Consider the following 16,818-nt stretch of genomic DNA (forward strand, 5'->3'; position numbering starts at 1 on the left):
CTTGCACGAGTGGCGAGTAAAGGCTTGCCTTGCCCCCCCGGGTGGAAAAGGCAGCGGCGCCGTAACCCCGTTTCACCCACACGCGTTCCACCGACGGTGACAAGAAGGTGTTGGTGGGGGCCTTCTCTGGACAGACCGCAATCCCAGATGCCTCTACCAGCCCCTGAAAGCTTCGCTCTCAGGCCACAATTTACAGCTCGCTCAGTTTAATCTAGATTTGGGCTGCAAAAAGGTTTTGTTGTTTTTTTTTCTTTTCTCTCGTGTATCACTTGCAATCCTTCTCACTATTTTTGATGTCATGTCCATTCTGCTTTTTTTTTTTTTTAAAGTAAGTTATCAAAATGAATGCCTTCTACATTAGATTCAGGTAGTAGACAGATGTTTGCACCTACCAGTCCTCATCTGCTAAAAAGGTCAGGGCTTCCGTCAGCGCCACTTCGGGTTTTGAGAAGGGCTGCAGCTCTGACGGGTCCATTATTTCTGGGCTATGAGCGACTGACGGGGTCCGGTCTTTATAGCGGCCTCGTGCCCCAAGAGAAATGTCGTCTGCGAGGTCGTGAAGCATAAGAAATAATTAGCATAATCTGAAGAAACTAATTCATTCAAAGGAAGGAAACAGAAAATGTTCGAGGCATATACAGGCTGCTGCTACCAGGGGCCCAGGCTTTCAAAACGACGGCGTTCCCAGTTACACCCTCGATCATCCAGCATTTCGTCATGTGAACGAATATTTTTGCAAACAACCATCACTTTGAAAAGTCACAAACACAAATGCAGCGGGTCGTTTAATGTAAAGCCAGATGCACAATGTGCTAAAACACAGCGTGGTAAGACACGCTACAGCAAAACTTAAAGAGCCACTTGAGAAATTCTGAAGACCTTTCACTATCACTGGTATGAGCTTCTGTTCTGAAAAGATTTCTACTGCGTATTTTAAAGGCATCTCAGCGACAAAATGTACCCAGAAATGTTCTGCTTGGAGACAGGAGACAATTTGCCATTAATATATTACATCATTTAAGTTGCTGAGCAAATAAAAAACCCTCTCATGTTTCAAACATCTTCCCAACAAATTATAGCTGGAAAATGTTTCAAGGGAGCAACAATGAATTCGAATCCCCTTCGCCCCCAGAGTACTAATCTGCCAGAGCACCTCAGGACTGTCCGTTGTACAAATAAATCATATTAAACCCGACTGCAGTTTGGAACTGTCCCACCCACATATCCAAATATTTTAGCAGTCTTTAGTTTACTGTAACAGCTTACCAGAATTGAGCAGGGCTGAACATTTTGTCTTCTTCAAACTGGATGTTCTTTTTAAGGAAGAAGGATTCAAGGCCACGTTTTCTAATGACAAAGATAGATTTCTTGACGATGTTAATATATCCCCACAGAGATTTAACTCTAGAAAATAGAAGGAAATGTCTGAACTACAACAACAACAAAATCAGAAAAAAGGGAAAAACTATTTTTTTCAGTTCTAGTTTGTCTTTTGAAAATTTTCTTAACTACAGGCTTTCAAATATTTCCCATAAGTGCATTATTCTCCCCCATTTGCATTATAAGATGACTGAAGAGTGAACTGCAGTGTGAAATCAATTCTAGTAATACCTTACGTCACACTAAACACTCATGACTTTTTGGTAATTATCAGAGAATTTTAATTTCCATTTCAGCAGCATTCCATAGTCCGTTATTCATTTATGACAAACACTAATCCTCACTTTCTGTTGTCATTTTCTCTGGTTCATTCAGTTTAAGCCTTTCCCAAGGGTTTCCTTCCTTTTCCTCCAGGTCTTTGACTTCCTGATGCTCTTTATGACTCTGTTCTTTCTCTTCTTTTTTCTTCCGTCTCATCTTATCTTGGGCAGATTTTGACATGGCAACTTTTATCTGCAAAAAATTAATGCACCCATTATGACATGCAATATCATATAATGCACAAGTTACCCAATAACTTCTTACCCAGTTCTTGAAATCGTCCAAGGTAAGCACGGAAAATTACTATTTTCACCATTATTCTACAGAGCAAAAGGAAATTATTCACGTAACTATAAAATTCAATCCTGAAAAGAGCTGAATGTGCGCTTTCCGCATGACAAGTAGTCCTGTTGGCAAAGAGGAGCAACATTCCAGGTTTAAAGATTTAAGGGAAATAATCACTTAGTCTAAAATACCTGAATAGTAAGAGAACTAAGGTCTACAAGAAAAGGTCGTCTATTCCTTGGCAGCGTCGTGTAGTTTCCTAGAATTTTAACTAACAAATAGACAGTCTGGGCTAACTCACTCACATTTAAGCACACATTTGTGGTTTTTTTTTTAAACAGGGGTCTTTAACTGTGAGGTCTGACACTATTCTCCTATGCTTAAGACACAGTTCCTCGTGAAAACTTAGTAACATTTTATACATTCCTCCATTTACTCCTTTGAATTTAATCCCTCCAAGTGCTCCTATCTTCAGTGGAAATCAGAAAACTTAGACACTGTTTATCATGAACATAATGTTTTAGTCATCTTAAAATGTTATTTTAAATACTTTTAGAAAGACTTGTGATTTTCATTTCCATTTTTTAAAAATTTGTATCACTACTTCAGTCAGATAAATCTTGCTCCATGACATAACAGATGTAAATAGTATTTAACAAAGCAGCGCTGCTCCTCGTGAAACCATATTATGGGACAGATACTCAGACAGTTTTTCTTAAAAAACTTGTGAGCAGAGCTGGATTGCTACGTCCATCCAGAAACCAAGACATGATGGAGCCCAGCCAGCTCCTCCTTCCACACTGCTCCGTGCTGTTCCAGCTCCGCTCCCTCCTGCAGCCCTTCTCCCAGGGAATTCCCTTCGGTGGGAAGCTTCTGATGCAGCAATTTGTTATCATAAAAAATGTGTGTGGAACCAAAAGAAAAGCCGGGAAAAGCACCGTGATGGGAGATCGGTCTTTCCCGACTGTTCTCGCTGAAACTGTTCTTCCTCGTACGGAGTTACACGCTGGCGTGAGCAAGAGCCTGAGCCTCGGTGCTTCACGTTGCAGGCTGAAATGGATTTAGCTCGGACCATTAACCACTGAGTTAGGCAGGAAATTACTTTCTTGCACTTGTTGCATCCCCGGTAAATATTTGGTTGCTTACACAAAGAAGAAAAGCTTCCACAGCAGACACAAAAAAGAGATTTTAAGGTCTAATTGTTAATCATCCAGGATAGCAAAAATATGGTTCTGTGCCCTTCTCTGAGTCCAGCATCACAGTGAAAATGGGGCTTAGGATCAAGTACTGAACTACTGGCAAATATTGGTGGATCTGTACGGTGTTTAAAGAGTCCCTCATACCACTTTTTTTTTTAATCTAAAATACCACAGGGCCAAAAAAAGCCCTTTATGCAGTCCACTTAATTTTGTTTCAACAGTATTGCTAATTGGTGCTATTTGTAGATGGAGATGTGAACACAAGCTCCCTATGGACTATGCCAAGAAGATCACATTTATTTCCTATGTTGTTACCAATGACACCACAGTCTTGTCTTATTTAAACTGCAGGAACAACCCGCAGTAAGTCACCTTACTGAGAAAATGTAACCCATTTTTTCTTGAACACTTGTTAGAAAAATAATGCTGAATTACAAGAAACTTCTGGTTTAGGGTTAATATAACATTCTGCAAACATTAGAAGAAAGCAGCTGTGTTCTCATTGCTGTTTGCAAAATGGTTAAATAAGTAGCCAGAGCAAAAATTTGCATGCTGACAAATGAATTCTCATAATTAACCCAGCTTTAGTCTTCACCTCATAATGGGACTCAATGACTAACATACACAAAAGGACTTGTATACAGCTGCAAGTCACCTCAGCTACGAATTAATGCATTTTAATCAAACTCCTGTTTACCATAACCCAGAGTCTGCAAAACTGTATCCAGCTGTATTCATACATGTACAACCGGGAAGCGAGACAACGAAACCGTTCTGAAATTCTTGCCTCTCTTTCGCTGTCAACGCGGAGATGAGCAGCCCTGTTCTGCTGGATGCCTCTCCCACAGGTCCCCGCTGATGGTTCTGTCTCCTCCTGGGCATCCTGGTCTTCTCCATTCGCTACACAGCTCAGGGACTGGCTGTATGTCCGTGCAGAAGGAGGGCTTCCAAAAACACCTGAAAGGCAAATCGTGTTGCGCCCTCACCAAAATAACTGTGTTATTCAGCAGAACTTAGCAAATGCTAAAGAAAACCAAAAGTAATTCAAGAAGGTAAAACCGTGGCTATTATCCTAGGAGCGCCGTTCCCACCCAAGGGTACTCTTACCTCATTCTACCGAGCAGGATGGATGCACGCACACGTGTGCATGCTGGGCCAGAACCAAGACCCAACCTTCATCATTTGCTGCCATTCTAAGCTGTTGGAATGGAACAGCATATCCAGTAACCGCAAAACTTCCAAGCATAATTGTTTTTATTCCCATTTGAACTGGAGACTGTTCACAATCTAAAGTGTTGTTAGGAATCTACTTCTCCTTTACCCACTCTATAAAAGTACATTTTCCCTCATTTTAGAAACATCGTAAGATAAAGGAGATAATTCTGGGTTTGTAATACCTTTACCAACAATTACAACTGCATCTTCAGACAGGACACTTGGTGAAATGAAATCTAGATTGTTCATCTCTGGAAAACTAGATGTTGACTCTGCAAGACCTTAAAAAAAGAAAACAAACCCCAATGTAAATCATTACCCTTTGGTACATGTTTTATTGTTCTAAAACGTCATCATACACTGACAGCTGAATTTATCACTTTTATGAATCAGGGTATTTTCAAGTTACTGAAGTTAACAGAATTTACTAAGTATCGATATCCTCAAAATCATGGAAAGCATATAGCAAATCAAATTTCTGCCAAAAGGTCGTAAAGAAAACCAATGTTTGTAAGTGGATTTTTAATATCAATTGATTCCACTGAAAAAAACAGAAATTTCTAACTCACTCAGTGGAAGGAAAGCACCGTTTCTTACGGAGTTCAGCACAATTGAATCAAAACAGAATTTGCTAAAATATTTTTTTCCCCAAGCAGCACTTAATGTTATTTCCCATATAAATTAGCAGTCCCTCAAATTATTCCCCAAAGTGGATGACACATTTTTTGTATTTCTATTTTGACCACAACAGTTGCAAAAAAAAAAAAAAAAGATAGTTTGTGACCAATGAAGAACACCCTTCGCTTTTGCTATTTAACCTGAATAATCTGAAATTTCTAAAGAAAAAAGATGATTTAGGAAAGCCTGATTACCTACTAGGCAGCGCATAACCGCAGGCAGTGGACTGCTGAACCATCTCAGCTGAGAAACACTCTGGTAAACTCACAACCCTACGTTTACATCTACAGCTGCTCGACAAACTCTCACATTTGTAAGAAGGACCAGAGACCCAGAACCAGGCAAGCTGTGGCATCTCAACAACTTGGGACTCTTGGGGTGTTGGGGGATGAGAAGCTCAACATGACCCAGCAATGTGCGCTGGCAGCCCAGAAAGCCACCCGTGTCCTGGGCTGCGTGTCCAGCAGCGTGACCAGCAGGTCGAGGGAGGGGATTCTGCCCCTCTGCTCTGCTCTGGGGAGACCCCCCTGCAGTGCTGCGTCCAGCTATGGGGTCCCCGGGACAAGAAGGACATGGAGCTGTTGGAGAAAGTCCAGGGGAGGCCATGGAGATGATGCGAGGGCTGGAGCACCTCTGCTATGAGGCCCTGGCACAGGGTGCCCAGAGAAGCTGTGGCTGCCCCTGGCTCCCTGGCAGTGTTCAAGGCCAGGTTGGATGGGGCTTTGGGCAACCTGGGCTAGTGGAGGGTGTTCCTGCCCATGGCAGGGGTGGCACTGGGTGGGCTGGGAGGTCCCTTCCCACCCAAACCAGGCTGGGATTCTGTGATTCTTGACAGCTCTGTTACGCTTTCTTTCTTAACCTCAATCTTTAGTTTGCCAAAAAGAATTACGGGCAAGAGTATGCCTGACGCCCTTTAATTTACAAATTACCCTATTGCACAGTTTTAGTTCTGGAGCTCTCCTTTTTATGCTTTATGAGAAAAACAATGAAGTGAAAAGATTTCTCTTGAAAGTGTTACTTTGTCCACAGACCCAATCATTGGCTTCGGAATGTTCCAAGTTTTAACGTTCAAGAACTGTCAAAATCGGTCTTTTTTAAACATACTTTTGAGGCTTCATGAGCTATTCTCTCTTAGACCGTAACTGAATAGGCATCAAATATTGGATCCTCTTTGGAACCGACCTCAGATCAGGACCTTCTGTCCTAACCTCAGCTTCCAGCCTGAAAAATTTACCAACTTCGATTTCACAGGCATCACAAGATAAGCAGGTGTGAACAAGAAAAAAAAAAAAGGATTTTACAAATCTGATTATAAATTTTTCTTCCATTGCTCAGCTTTAAATGTTTCACATAAAATAGCACTCCACCATTTCTATAAAACCTTGAGAAAAAACAAAATTGTCCATGTTTAATACTGAAACAAGAGACAGAGAAAACAAAAATCTTATTGGGATCAAGATCTCCATTATTCAATGTTTATTTAATTTTCTCTTCGTACTAAAACTTGATTACTTGCTATCTACATTAGCCACTCTGAGGGAGACCTGAACAAGAGACAGCAAACCCGTATGTTCCTTAAAGTGACTTCCACATTTTATTTTTGATGTTTGAAAAAAAAAAAAAAAAAAAAAAGCATCTGCTCTATTCTAACAAGCTTAGAGTTGGAAAATACATCTGTGCCGTACACAGAACAGTTCTGATGGAGGGAGCAGTAGCTTCTAGGATGCATTAAAATGACACAGTTAAAACTGAAATGTAAAATACAATGCTTTAAGTTCCTTAATTTTACCAATGAACAACAGAGTAATTTAAAACCAAACTTTTAAAGCTGTTCACTTATTCAGACTGAGATATATAACAATTTTGTCCTTTATTCATGCCAGGTACTATCGCTTGACTTTTAATTTAATTGGCAGTCTAATTTCAGTTAACGTGAGGAAAAAACCCAACTTGCTAGCGCAAGTATAAAGACTAGAAAAGAGGAAACCGTGCTAAACACCTTGAAATGTATTTTCTATAAAACCTGTTCTACAAAAGGCTATACATAGCCTCAGGTTTTGCCATAAACGAGAGCTCAGATGAACAGCAATGTAGCAAACTCACAAACCTTTTGAATGCTTAAAATTTCTTTGGTGTTCCATGCTTTGACTTTTAAAAATAGTACGTGACACTTCTCCTTGCTTCTTGTCCTCATAATCTCCACATCCGTTACCACAGTTCAAACGCTGGCCGACTATGCTAACGTTAGAAGTCCCCTGATCGTCAAATGCTAGTCATGCAAAAGGGAAAAAAATCAAATATTAAAAAAAAAAATTAGAAATAGTTTTTCCCATGTCCTACAGGATTCTCAAATAGCTACATTCTCAGAGGCCCTCAGACCGGTTTCATGCATACAGCATGAGCATTTTTGCCTACAGAAATCTCGGCATGTGAACAGAGATGCCCAAGCTCTATTCATTTTTCACATGCGAAGTCTTTCATCTACAGATAAATCCAGGCTGAAAATCTAACTGCAAGCTTTCAAAATTATTTTTTAGTTTAAAGTCTTCCAAACATGAACAACTGAATACTAAGCCATTCAGCATTAAAAGCCAAATTAAGTCATAATTTAGCTAAGTAAAAATAGTAAAATATGAGTTAAAACACAAGAAATCTTTCCATTTACGTATCCTAGAAGTCATAAAACACATTTTTATGTTACAATTACAGACAATAGAAACTGAGCATTTTTATGCCTGCAAAATGTTCTCGATACATTCTAGTTTTGATTAAAAAAACCCCCACAAAAAACCAATAAGTCACAACAATAATTACTTCAGGAATCCTTTAGAGCATCATTTCTGTTTTTCCAAAAATCCCTAAAATACCTAAAAAGACAGAAGTGTTTTCATATACGTGCTGTCACCACATGTTCCACAAACTCCACAGAACTGACCCCACATTTAACTGACGCGTTGCTGGGCACGACCAAGGTGACTGGTGGACGTAACTGGTGCTCCCAGCAAGCAGAGGGACCCAGGCGACCTCCTCAGCGTGCTGCGAGGCACCAGCCAGCAGCTCTGCTTCCCACGGCCGCAGTGACGGTGCTGGCGCGTCTCCTGCCACCCGCCTGTGCCCATCTGTCTTGAAGTTCTGCACCGGTGGCCGTCACTGTCAACCCAACCATGTTGCCGTGAGATCAAGAGCCGTACTGAAATCCTTAAAAAGGTTCCTGTGTTCTCTTCTTCAGCTGAGAACTCGGATCAGAGCAGGCTCTTTTGTTCTGCTGGGGGATGGAAACCAACGGGAACGTTCTGCTGTGGGATTCTTGAGACGGTGAGGCTCTTCCAGCAAGGAACGCTATGGGACGGTGCCCAAAGATCTGGGGTGGCATGAGCTGCTCTGGAAAAGTACCGTACGGCCAGATCCGCTAAGGTCCAAGAACTCCTTGAGCATGAATTTCTGCGCTGTCCCGGTGAATTCTAGTTGTTATAGTGTTTCATATACCAACATTAAGACCTGACGTGTCAGGACTGCTCCGTTAATTGCTGGGTTTGGTACAACAGCACCCTCTGGCCTCTGACACTGTCAGGACCCCGGGGAAAGATGAGCTACAGGCCTGACAGCGGGCAGACAGGTTTTCAAGGTGTCAACTATTAAAAGCTGCACAAAAAAGTACAAAAATAATTTGGGAAGTAAGAAACGTCCGAGAGCTGCCATTCTATTGTAACAAAGCTATGTGAAGCTGATAGAATTCATCCTAGAGAAACAGCTGAAGCAATCTGAGCTCAATGAGCAAGTTATTGACAGGTAAGGGACAAATAAGTTTCTCGAACAGAAAAGAGCAAAAGCATTAAACTCTTAAAAAAACCAGAAAAAAGCTGAAGGACGAGCCAGAGAACAACAGACCCATATGCTGGGCAATTCAGTTCCCGGGACCGTATCAGGGCAAATAATGTATTTGGAAGCATCCACCAGAAAAGAGTATGATCACAGACACCTGGTCTCCTTCCGTGACACAGCAACAGACCTTGTGAGCAGGAAAGAAGTGAGAAATGCCACACGTCATGTATGCGTACACTGAGTAGCTACCAAAAGCTTCGATCTCCAAACGGAGGGATGTATCAAGAGGGGTTCTACTGCAGTCTGTTCTGGACCCAGGACTACCCAATATTCCACCCAAAGAGCTGGATGATGAGGCAGTATGCGGAATCCAAATGAAGGAGAGCAAATGGGAAGCATACATGCATGCCTGAGGACAGGATCTGAATTCAAGGAACTCATGATAAAGCGGAAGAATGATCCAAGAAGAACCAGTTTGCAATACAAAAGGAGAAGTACAAGACTCTACAGGTAGGACAGGACTGATTTTGCACATTTTACAACAATGCAACCATAAGTATCCACTCTAAGCTTTCTATTATCCCTGCAATCAGAGACATTTCCAGGGAGCAGCTCTTCACATATTAAAACAGATGTCTTACGTGGGTCAGACAAAGCCCCCTCTGCAGAAACCTCCCTCCCCTCTGATGACCGAGGAGATTTAGGCTAATAGCTGTAACAGATGTCTACGCTTCAGACCACGACGGTTTGCCAAGGTGAATCCCAGCTATAGGCACTAATAACCTGTCATATAAAGACAAGGTGAGAAATAAGCAGCAAAAAGGCAAACACACAGGGACGTGTAAACTGCTGCACAGGTACACAGAGCAATCCTTCTACCCCTTCAGCTCTACGTGCACACCGGGTATGGTATAGGTACCGCATTTCAAGGAAGAGGTAGATCTGTTGGAAACAGCCTAGATGGCAGCAGTTAAAAAGTCCATGAAGTTTGTCCTATGAAGGAAAGCTAGAAAATGTGGGAGTTAGTCTACGGGACAGAAAATGAAAGAGGGAGAGAAAAATATAAAAAAGGCAGCTGCTTGGAAGAAGAAAATATTCTGTCTTTTGATATAAAATAAAAATTAGTGAGATAAGTGACAGCAAGGGGGATTTACGTTCAGTGTTAGGAAAAAACTTTCATCTGATGAGACCAGTTAAAAACCAAACTGACTCTTATAAGTTCTCCAAGTGCCAGTGTAAAAATTCAGAGCTTTTTGGGATTTGACTTGTGTGATGGGCCAAGCCCAGTCAATACTGGGAGCAAAGGACTTCTCTTCACCAGTGAGCTGCACAGGTATGACACTGACCTTATCAGCAGGACGCTGTCAGCCCTGCACCGCAGGTCCAGCGCTGCGCATTCTCGTCGGTTAACTGGCTCAGCAAGCAAAATAAATGTGCTGCTCACTATTTTACACTGAAGGTCAACTTCTCACAAAAGGTCTTTTCATATAATGAATGCAAAATCATTAACCACACCATGTATAACTGTGTAAGTGCAGTATTTGCTTTCTGGTTTTAGCTGTCACTTGATAAACCTATTTGGTAATTTATCTTGAGAAAAGTGGCATTAACTGAAATGAGGAGCAATACCTTCAATTTCTGAAAAAAAGACCATGAGTCTCAGTAGACAATACTGGTTTTTGAATGGCATGTTTCTGCAAACTCAGGCCTGTAAGATGCCTCCAATCTTATCTGAACTAAGTTTTGTAAACTTTTTGGAAAAAATACATAGCTGCTGAGGCTGCCATAGGGTACAACGGAGCAATCATTGGGAAGAGAGGTCAGCAGAGAACTCTGTGGACACAGCTCCCTCGGTGTCTTTTCTCTAAGGAAACTTCGCTTTTGACACTGTCCCACACGACATCCTTGTCTCTAAATTGGAAAGACATGGATTTGATGGATGGACCACTCGGTGCATAAGGAATTGGCTGGGTGGTGGCACTCAAAGAGTTGGGGTCAACGGCTTGACGTCCAAGTGGAGATCAGTGACGAGTGGCATTCCTCAGGGGTGGGTACTGAGAACAGGGCTGTTTAACATCTTTGTCGGAGACACAGACATGAGGCAGAAATCCTTCCCTGTGAGGGTGCTGAGGCCCTGGCACAGGGTGCCCAGAGAAGCTGTGGCTGCCCCTGGCTCCCTGGCAGTGTTCAAGGCCAGGTTGGATGGGGCTTTGGGCACCCTGGGCTAGTGGAGGGGGTCCCTGCCCATGGCAGGGGTGGGACTGGATGGGCTTTGAGGTCCCTTCCAATCCAAACCAGTCCGGGATTCTATGATCTCCATCCAGCTGAATCAATATACATTAAACATAAAGCATAGAATCATTTTGGTTGGAAAAGACATTTAAAATCATCAAGTCCAACTGCTGACTGACCATAAACAATCAGTTTCTGCCCATTACACAAATGTGCAGTTACCTGTAGTTCACTGTAATCATAAAATAGAACACCATCGCTTACCTTCCATTTCCTACCAGGAAATTAACTGCTTGCAACATTTTGACCCTTCCTACTCTTATCCAGCTGGTATCCAGTGAATTTGCTCACGACACTGCATTGAATTTTGAAGTGCACATACTCACAGGTGGCATTTGCATTTACACAGTTTATCTTGACACAGAAAGGCAGAAGCCCTTGAGCTCCTCCTCACCTGCAGCACCACAGTATAACCTCAATTTGGCCACACAGCATCTAGCAATTACTTTTTTTTAAGTGCTGAAGGGACATGAGCTCATTGAACAAGTACGAACAGGCACATCAAGTGACCGTGCTGTTACATCAGTGAAGTAAGATATTGATATGCACAGTGAAATACCTGTGCTGGAGTTCTGCTCTGCCACATTTGGGTCTCTCTTTCTTGCTGAAGATAGTCTTGCAGGCTGTGATTTGCTGCCAAGTAGTGGAAAGGTGTCTGACCTGTTAAAATATAAACCACATTTTTATAGGTACAATTCTACACTCATCAGAGCCCAGCTAAATAACACTTCGTAGCAATGACAACAAGAGATTTCCATTTCTCCTCCCCAATGTACTTGGTGGACAAATACTTCCAGTATACTTCCACAAGTGTTCACACTGAGTAGAAACAGAAAATGAATTCAGTAGAAATTATTTGATGAGCAGGTCCATTACGAAGAACATCATAAGGACAACCCTTAAGAGTGAAGTTTACAGTAGGACTAAATTTAGCATTCACTCGAAAAGCTAAGGAATCGTCTGGCCTAAGGGAGTGGCGGTGCTAGTTCCAATCTGGCAAAGGATGCCAAGTGAGGGCGGCCACTAACCTTTCACTTCCAGAAATGAGCTGGTTTCAGCTCCACGTCTAGCGGACAGACACTCACCAGGAATATCCTGTTATCTACGAGACAATCTTGGGACCTCTACTGTAGAATGATGCACTGAGACATTAAAGACGACTGAACGCAGAGCCCTGCGCTGCTAAACACTACGCTGGGACTGAAATGCACACAACTGGAGGGCTTGCTTTTAAGATCCCCAGGAAGCCCCACACTTCAGAAGCTTCACTAATACCAGTACCAAGCTCCCATTGTTCATGGCAGTTTATCAGTGGATTAACTGATCCTTCTAAAAGTAAATACACAGGAAAAGGCTCCATTTTTGTGGCCCAACTACACAGATGTTGTGAACAGAAAATGCCAATTTCCAATGCTTGCAAACCAGTGTCTGAACTAAACTCTCTGAAATTTTTATGAACGTTCCAAGGCTTTTAATGTCTTCTGGGATGTGTTTTGTCACTTCTACAAATGCCGTCTCCCTGCCAGATGTCCCCTCTCTTCCTTGCTAGTTCGAAATTCCTGTACCATGAATTCTGTAAAATATTAAGCTTGTATGTCACTGAATAATGGAAATGGTATGTTGTATAGAATGTGTCCTTGTCAAAACCTTGCCTGGAAAAACATCATATGTTGACTTTTTAGGTATTCTAGCATTTTAATGTGTTATTTTAAAGATCATTTTTAAAACTGTGATTCAGCAGTAATGCATATAGGGAAGATATGTACATATAAATTAGTTCTGAGACTGCACAGCTGTGAAAATCCTTCGTTTCTGAAGCATTCCAGTCTCCCTCTGTCTCAAAAAACCTTTCTTTTGTATATTGTCTCCTCCTCCCTACTCTGTTAATACAGTTGTATGCCAGTTATACAAGATGCATTTAGTACACACAAAAATAAAAGATATCTTCAGACCAGAGCTACAAGCAGCTTTATCATGGGCTCCGAGAGGAGAAAAGGAGATTCTCTACTGCAAAATTTGCAAAATTCCTCAAAAACATTTTTATTTCAGTAAAAAAAAAAAAGTTTACATTGCTAATCTAATAACCAATTAGGTCATTGCTCCTTACAGTCAGAGTAGCATGTGTCATCACACGACTTCTCTTTAGAAGAGCTCTGTGAAGGCATTTTAAATTAATGATAGTCTGTCAGTAATAAAATGGAAACAGTTCACGATTCACAATAATAAGAAACATCTACACTCTCTTCCTCTTACCGCAAAAACCCAACCCATTCCTTCTTCAATTTCCAGGCTATAATAAGCAAACCTCATCCTTCCTCGTAACTCATTCTCCTCCTTACTCATTTGTTCAGGCTACGGTTCACATACCTTCCATGGCAGGCTAAAGTCTTACTGAAATATTTACCACGGCTGGCAGTGCTTCGCTGCGCTGGGCTGCGCCGGGGAACTCCTTCAGATTAAAAGCCAGCACAAACTAGAATAGTATAATTAAGCGGCTATGGTATAGAACAATGTATTTTTAGATGGGAAAATAATTCACATATAAAAATCAAGCTATTAAGCAAAGCAATCTTATCCAAAAACTACATTACATTCACCCCCCTTTAATATTTAACTAACACCAGCAGAGCCTGTGGGTGAGAATTTCAAAGCAGCGTTACGGTATGAGTTCCACTCACGTTATTCTCCTTCTCTGGGGGACTGCGGACACCGGCGAGGTCAGAGACTCCTGGCTGTAAATTCCGCTTTCACTGCAGGAACCCGCGCTCGGGCAAGGGGACTCCGCAGACAGGTCAAGTTTAAGAGCAGAATCGGGACTTTCGAGGTCTGAAATGTTGCTGCTTAGCTTTGCCCTTTTCTTAGCTGCACTGTTTCGTAGCGATCTAAGTGAATTCTGCATCTAAACAGGATTGAAAGCAAAATGACAGGTTTTATTCACTGCATAGGACAAAAGCTTTTCTAAGCAAAAGAAAGTATGTTTCGGAGCGTTCAGTTCAATCCACGGGAGTTCAGTGCATGTGCCTCTATCGGGCAATGTGACCGACCATTTCCGTGGGTTACGCAGGGTTATCACAACCCCTCTCACTGTTTTACTTCACAAGAATAATTCCACTGCAAGTAAATGCAAATTCACAATGACACTGTATCCCAGCTTCATTTTGCAAAACACAAGAATGTATTCCTGCAGAAATACATCACCTGCTCTTATCTTCTTTAATAGACTAAAGGAAGTGTTTGGTAGCTGCTAGTACATACAATTGGAACCTCAGGCTTTTCATACCTGACCTGCACAAAGCTGCAAAATATGCAGAAGGGAATCCTGAAAATGGTGCCTAGCAAGCAGAGCTCCTACTCAAATAAGCAGGAAAATCTATGATGACTAGAGCTTCGTGCTACTGCATATTCTCTCCTCTTTTTGCTGAATATATTTGATGCAAAAAAATTTCTTCCTCTGTCTGTTTACCACCTCAGGTTACTTTCAGTAGCAACTAGAGGCTGGAAGACAGAGAGTAAGGCAAAGCCATTAATTCCTACTGCAACTGCTCTCAGATCCGCAGGGACTAAAGACAGGATTTGAGATTCAAACAATTTCTATGAACTGTGACAGAAACAAGGACATGTTGCATAAGATCATGCGCGGAAGATCATACAAAATCCAATCATGCGAGATACCTGTGCTTCTCATGTAATCAACGTCGTGACAGCTTCGATTTGTGCTGCTGCGGACGCAGTCCCACCTCCCTGCCACCCCTGGAAACAATCCAGCATGCCTCTGCAGAATCTCTGTCCTAGTCTGGGGCAGCTGTTTGGGATTTCTCAAACACCAGAGAGACTTGAGCAACCAAGTGAGTGACAGGATCCTTCAGCACGTACGGGGCACAGTGGCAGGGCTTGCCATAAGCTCTCTGCTACACGCAGGGGCATCTCACTGGACATCCCGTGTGATGGAGAAACAGCTGTGTGGCACCTACAGCTACGCTGTCTGCAAATTATTTCACGGACCAGTAAAGGGAGATGCTAGAATAAGTCTGTTCGACAAGTCTCATGGGTCACAGAAGGTACATGGATTTACAGGTATTAAATATTTCAAATATTTTCTAAGTCACAGGTCGAGTGGCACACTCAAAACACTGGCCACTGAATAGACATAATTGGCCCAAATTATTTCTAGTGGATTTCCACATCCGGGAGGGGTGCTGACCCACCAGGCCTAGTGTCACATCTGTCTATGTCATAGCAAAGAGCTGCAGGTGACACCACACGCATCCAGCTTCACATCACTCCTCCTCATTTCACTGTATGGAAAGATGGCTGAGTTCTGAGAGGGCTGGGACGTCAGCGTGGGTACCACAGACAGCCCGCTTCGGCAGAGCCGTCAGGCTGAGGAAACTCCGGGCTGAGTCAAACGAACCCTTCATCAAGGAAGTTATTCATTATTTCGGGCCCTTTGTTATAACTAAAGGCAGGATTATTACTTAAATCTGACATGAAATTTAAAATGAAGTCAAGATAATGAGAAGCTATATAAATGCCCACAGTTCTGTCTTGGTACTACAATAACTGAAAACATTACGACTTGAGCTCTGAGAAAAACAAGGGAAATGAAGATGTCTGGAACAAACACGGGAAGCACGCTTCAACATCGCCTTCCATGGCTCGGCTTAGCTTCTATCAGACCCCAGTGGTATCTCACTGAAACCTGCTGTACTGATGACAGCGTCACAAAATCTAAGTCAGAAACATTATTTTCTGGCTCTTGTTTAGAAAAAAAAGCTTACAAAATATCACCTGTTAAAAGTGTGTTATGTCATATTTAAACCAACCTCTTCTTGGTCCACTTCCTCGCCATCAACGTTTAGCTCTGAAAGATCAGCTGCAAGCTTCCGATCCACCTCGTTCAGCCACACGTCCTCACACTCTTCATTTCTCCACTTTGTGACATTAAAATCAATCCTATCGGGCAGCGGGCTGGCGAGGCGGGGTATGGGGGGGACGGGTCTGGTCCCGTTCAGGCCCCTGCGGGAAGCTGGGTGTCTCACCAGGGTGGGTTTCAGCTGCAGAGGAGCGTGCTTCTCCTGCAAGTTCTCCCCTAAAGAAGACACAAGCAGATGTCAGTCCTCGGAGGGGAGGCAGGAACACAGCGCTCAGAATAAACTTCATGTCTCATTTCTGTATCACGCCAGAAAACTCCTTTTACAATGAGGCGAGTGTTAAAAACCATATTTATGCACGCAATTTTATTTACTACTGTAAATACACTTCGAGGAGTAAGTTTCTCACATGAACAAGAGGGAGGAGTGATTCCCTATCTAACTTTATTTTTATACCGTTCATAATTTGAAAAACTTTCAATATTCCTTCTCCAAGGAATCAGCAATTTTCCAAACCCGCCAAGCCCCTGTTCCTGAATACTTACTTACACAGATTTTTCAATATTTAATTTTCCAAAATCATGAGAATGTTACCAGACTTGCCTCATTGCATGGTCTTTTCTATTACCTTTTCCATCTCCCTGCACTGCAAGCTCAGTTACCAATCTCTTCTACTTTTAACAAATATAAATTAGCATTTCATGCACATGCATGCCAACATATACTTAGTGCCTTTAAAAAGTACCTAACTTTCT

The 16,818-nt window shown here is 42.2% G+C and overlaps 1 protein-coding gene across 4 annotated transcripts in view; it reads right to left on the bottom strand.

Annotated features, from left to right (window-relative positions):
* Positions 1–16,818, bottom strand: part of TOGARAM1 (TOG array regulator of axonemal microtubules 1) — a 48,635-nt gene that overhangs the window by 13,761 nt on the left and 18,056 nt on the right. For 3 of the 4 annotated variants that reach the window (XR_008577516.1, XR_008577517.1, XM_054828986.1), the window contains exons 5-13: positions 16,016–16,281; positions 13,871–14,091; positions 11,752–11,852; positions 7,186–7,347; positions 4,583–4,681; positions 3,973–4,142; positions 1,725–1,893; positions 1,267–1,404; positions 393–546 (exon numbers count right to left, since the gene is read on the bottom strand). Coding sequence is in view for 2 of the 4 variants with exons in the window: in XM_054828986.1 (XP_054684961.1) it covers positions 393–546; positions 1,267–1,404; positions 1,725–1,893; positions 3,973–4,142; positions 4,583–4,681; positions 7,186–7,347; positions 11,752–11,852; positions 13,871–14,091; positions 16,016–16,281 (1,480 nt within the window). In the remaining 2 variants the exon portion in view is untranslated. The remainder of the gene's footprint in view (positions 1–392; positions 547–1,266; positions 1,405–1,724; positions 1,894–3,972; positions 4,143–4,582; positions 4,682–7,185; positions 7,348–11,751; positions 11,853–13,870; positions 14,092–16,015; positions 16,282–16,818) is intronic. The other variant, XM_054828987.1, reaches the window with a different exon arrangement.

Source organism: Grus americana, chromosome 5, assembly GCF_028858705.1.
Source record: "Grus americana isolate bGruAme1 chromosome 5, bGruAme1.mat, whole genome shotgun sequence".
NCBI lineage: Eukaryota > Metazoa > Chordata > Aves > Gruiformes > Gruidae > Grus > Grus americana.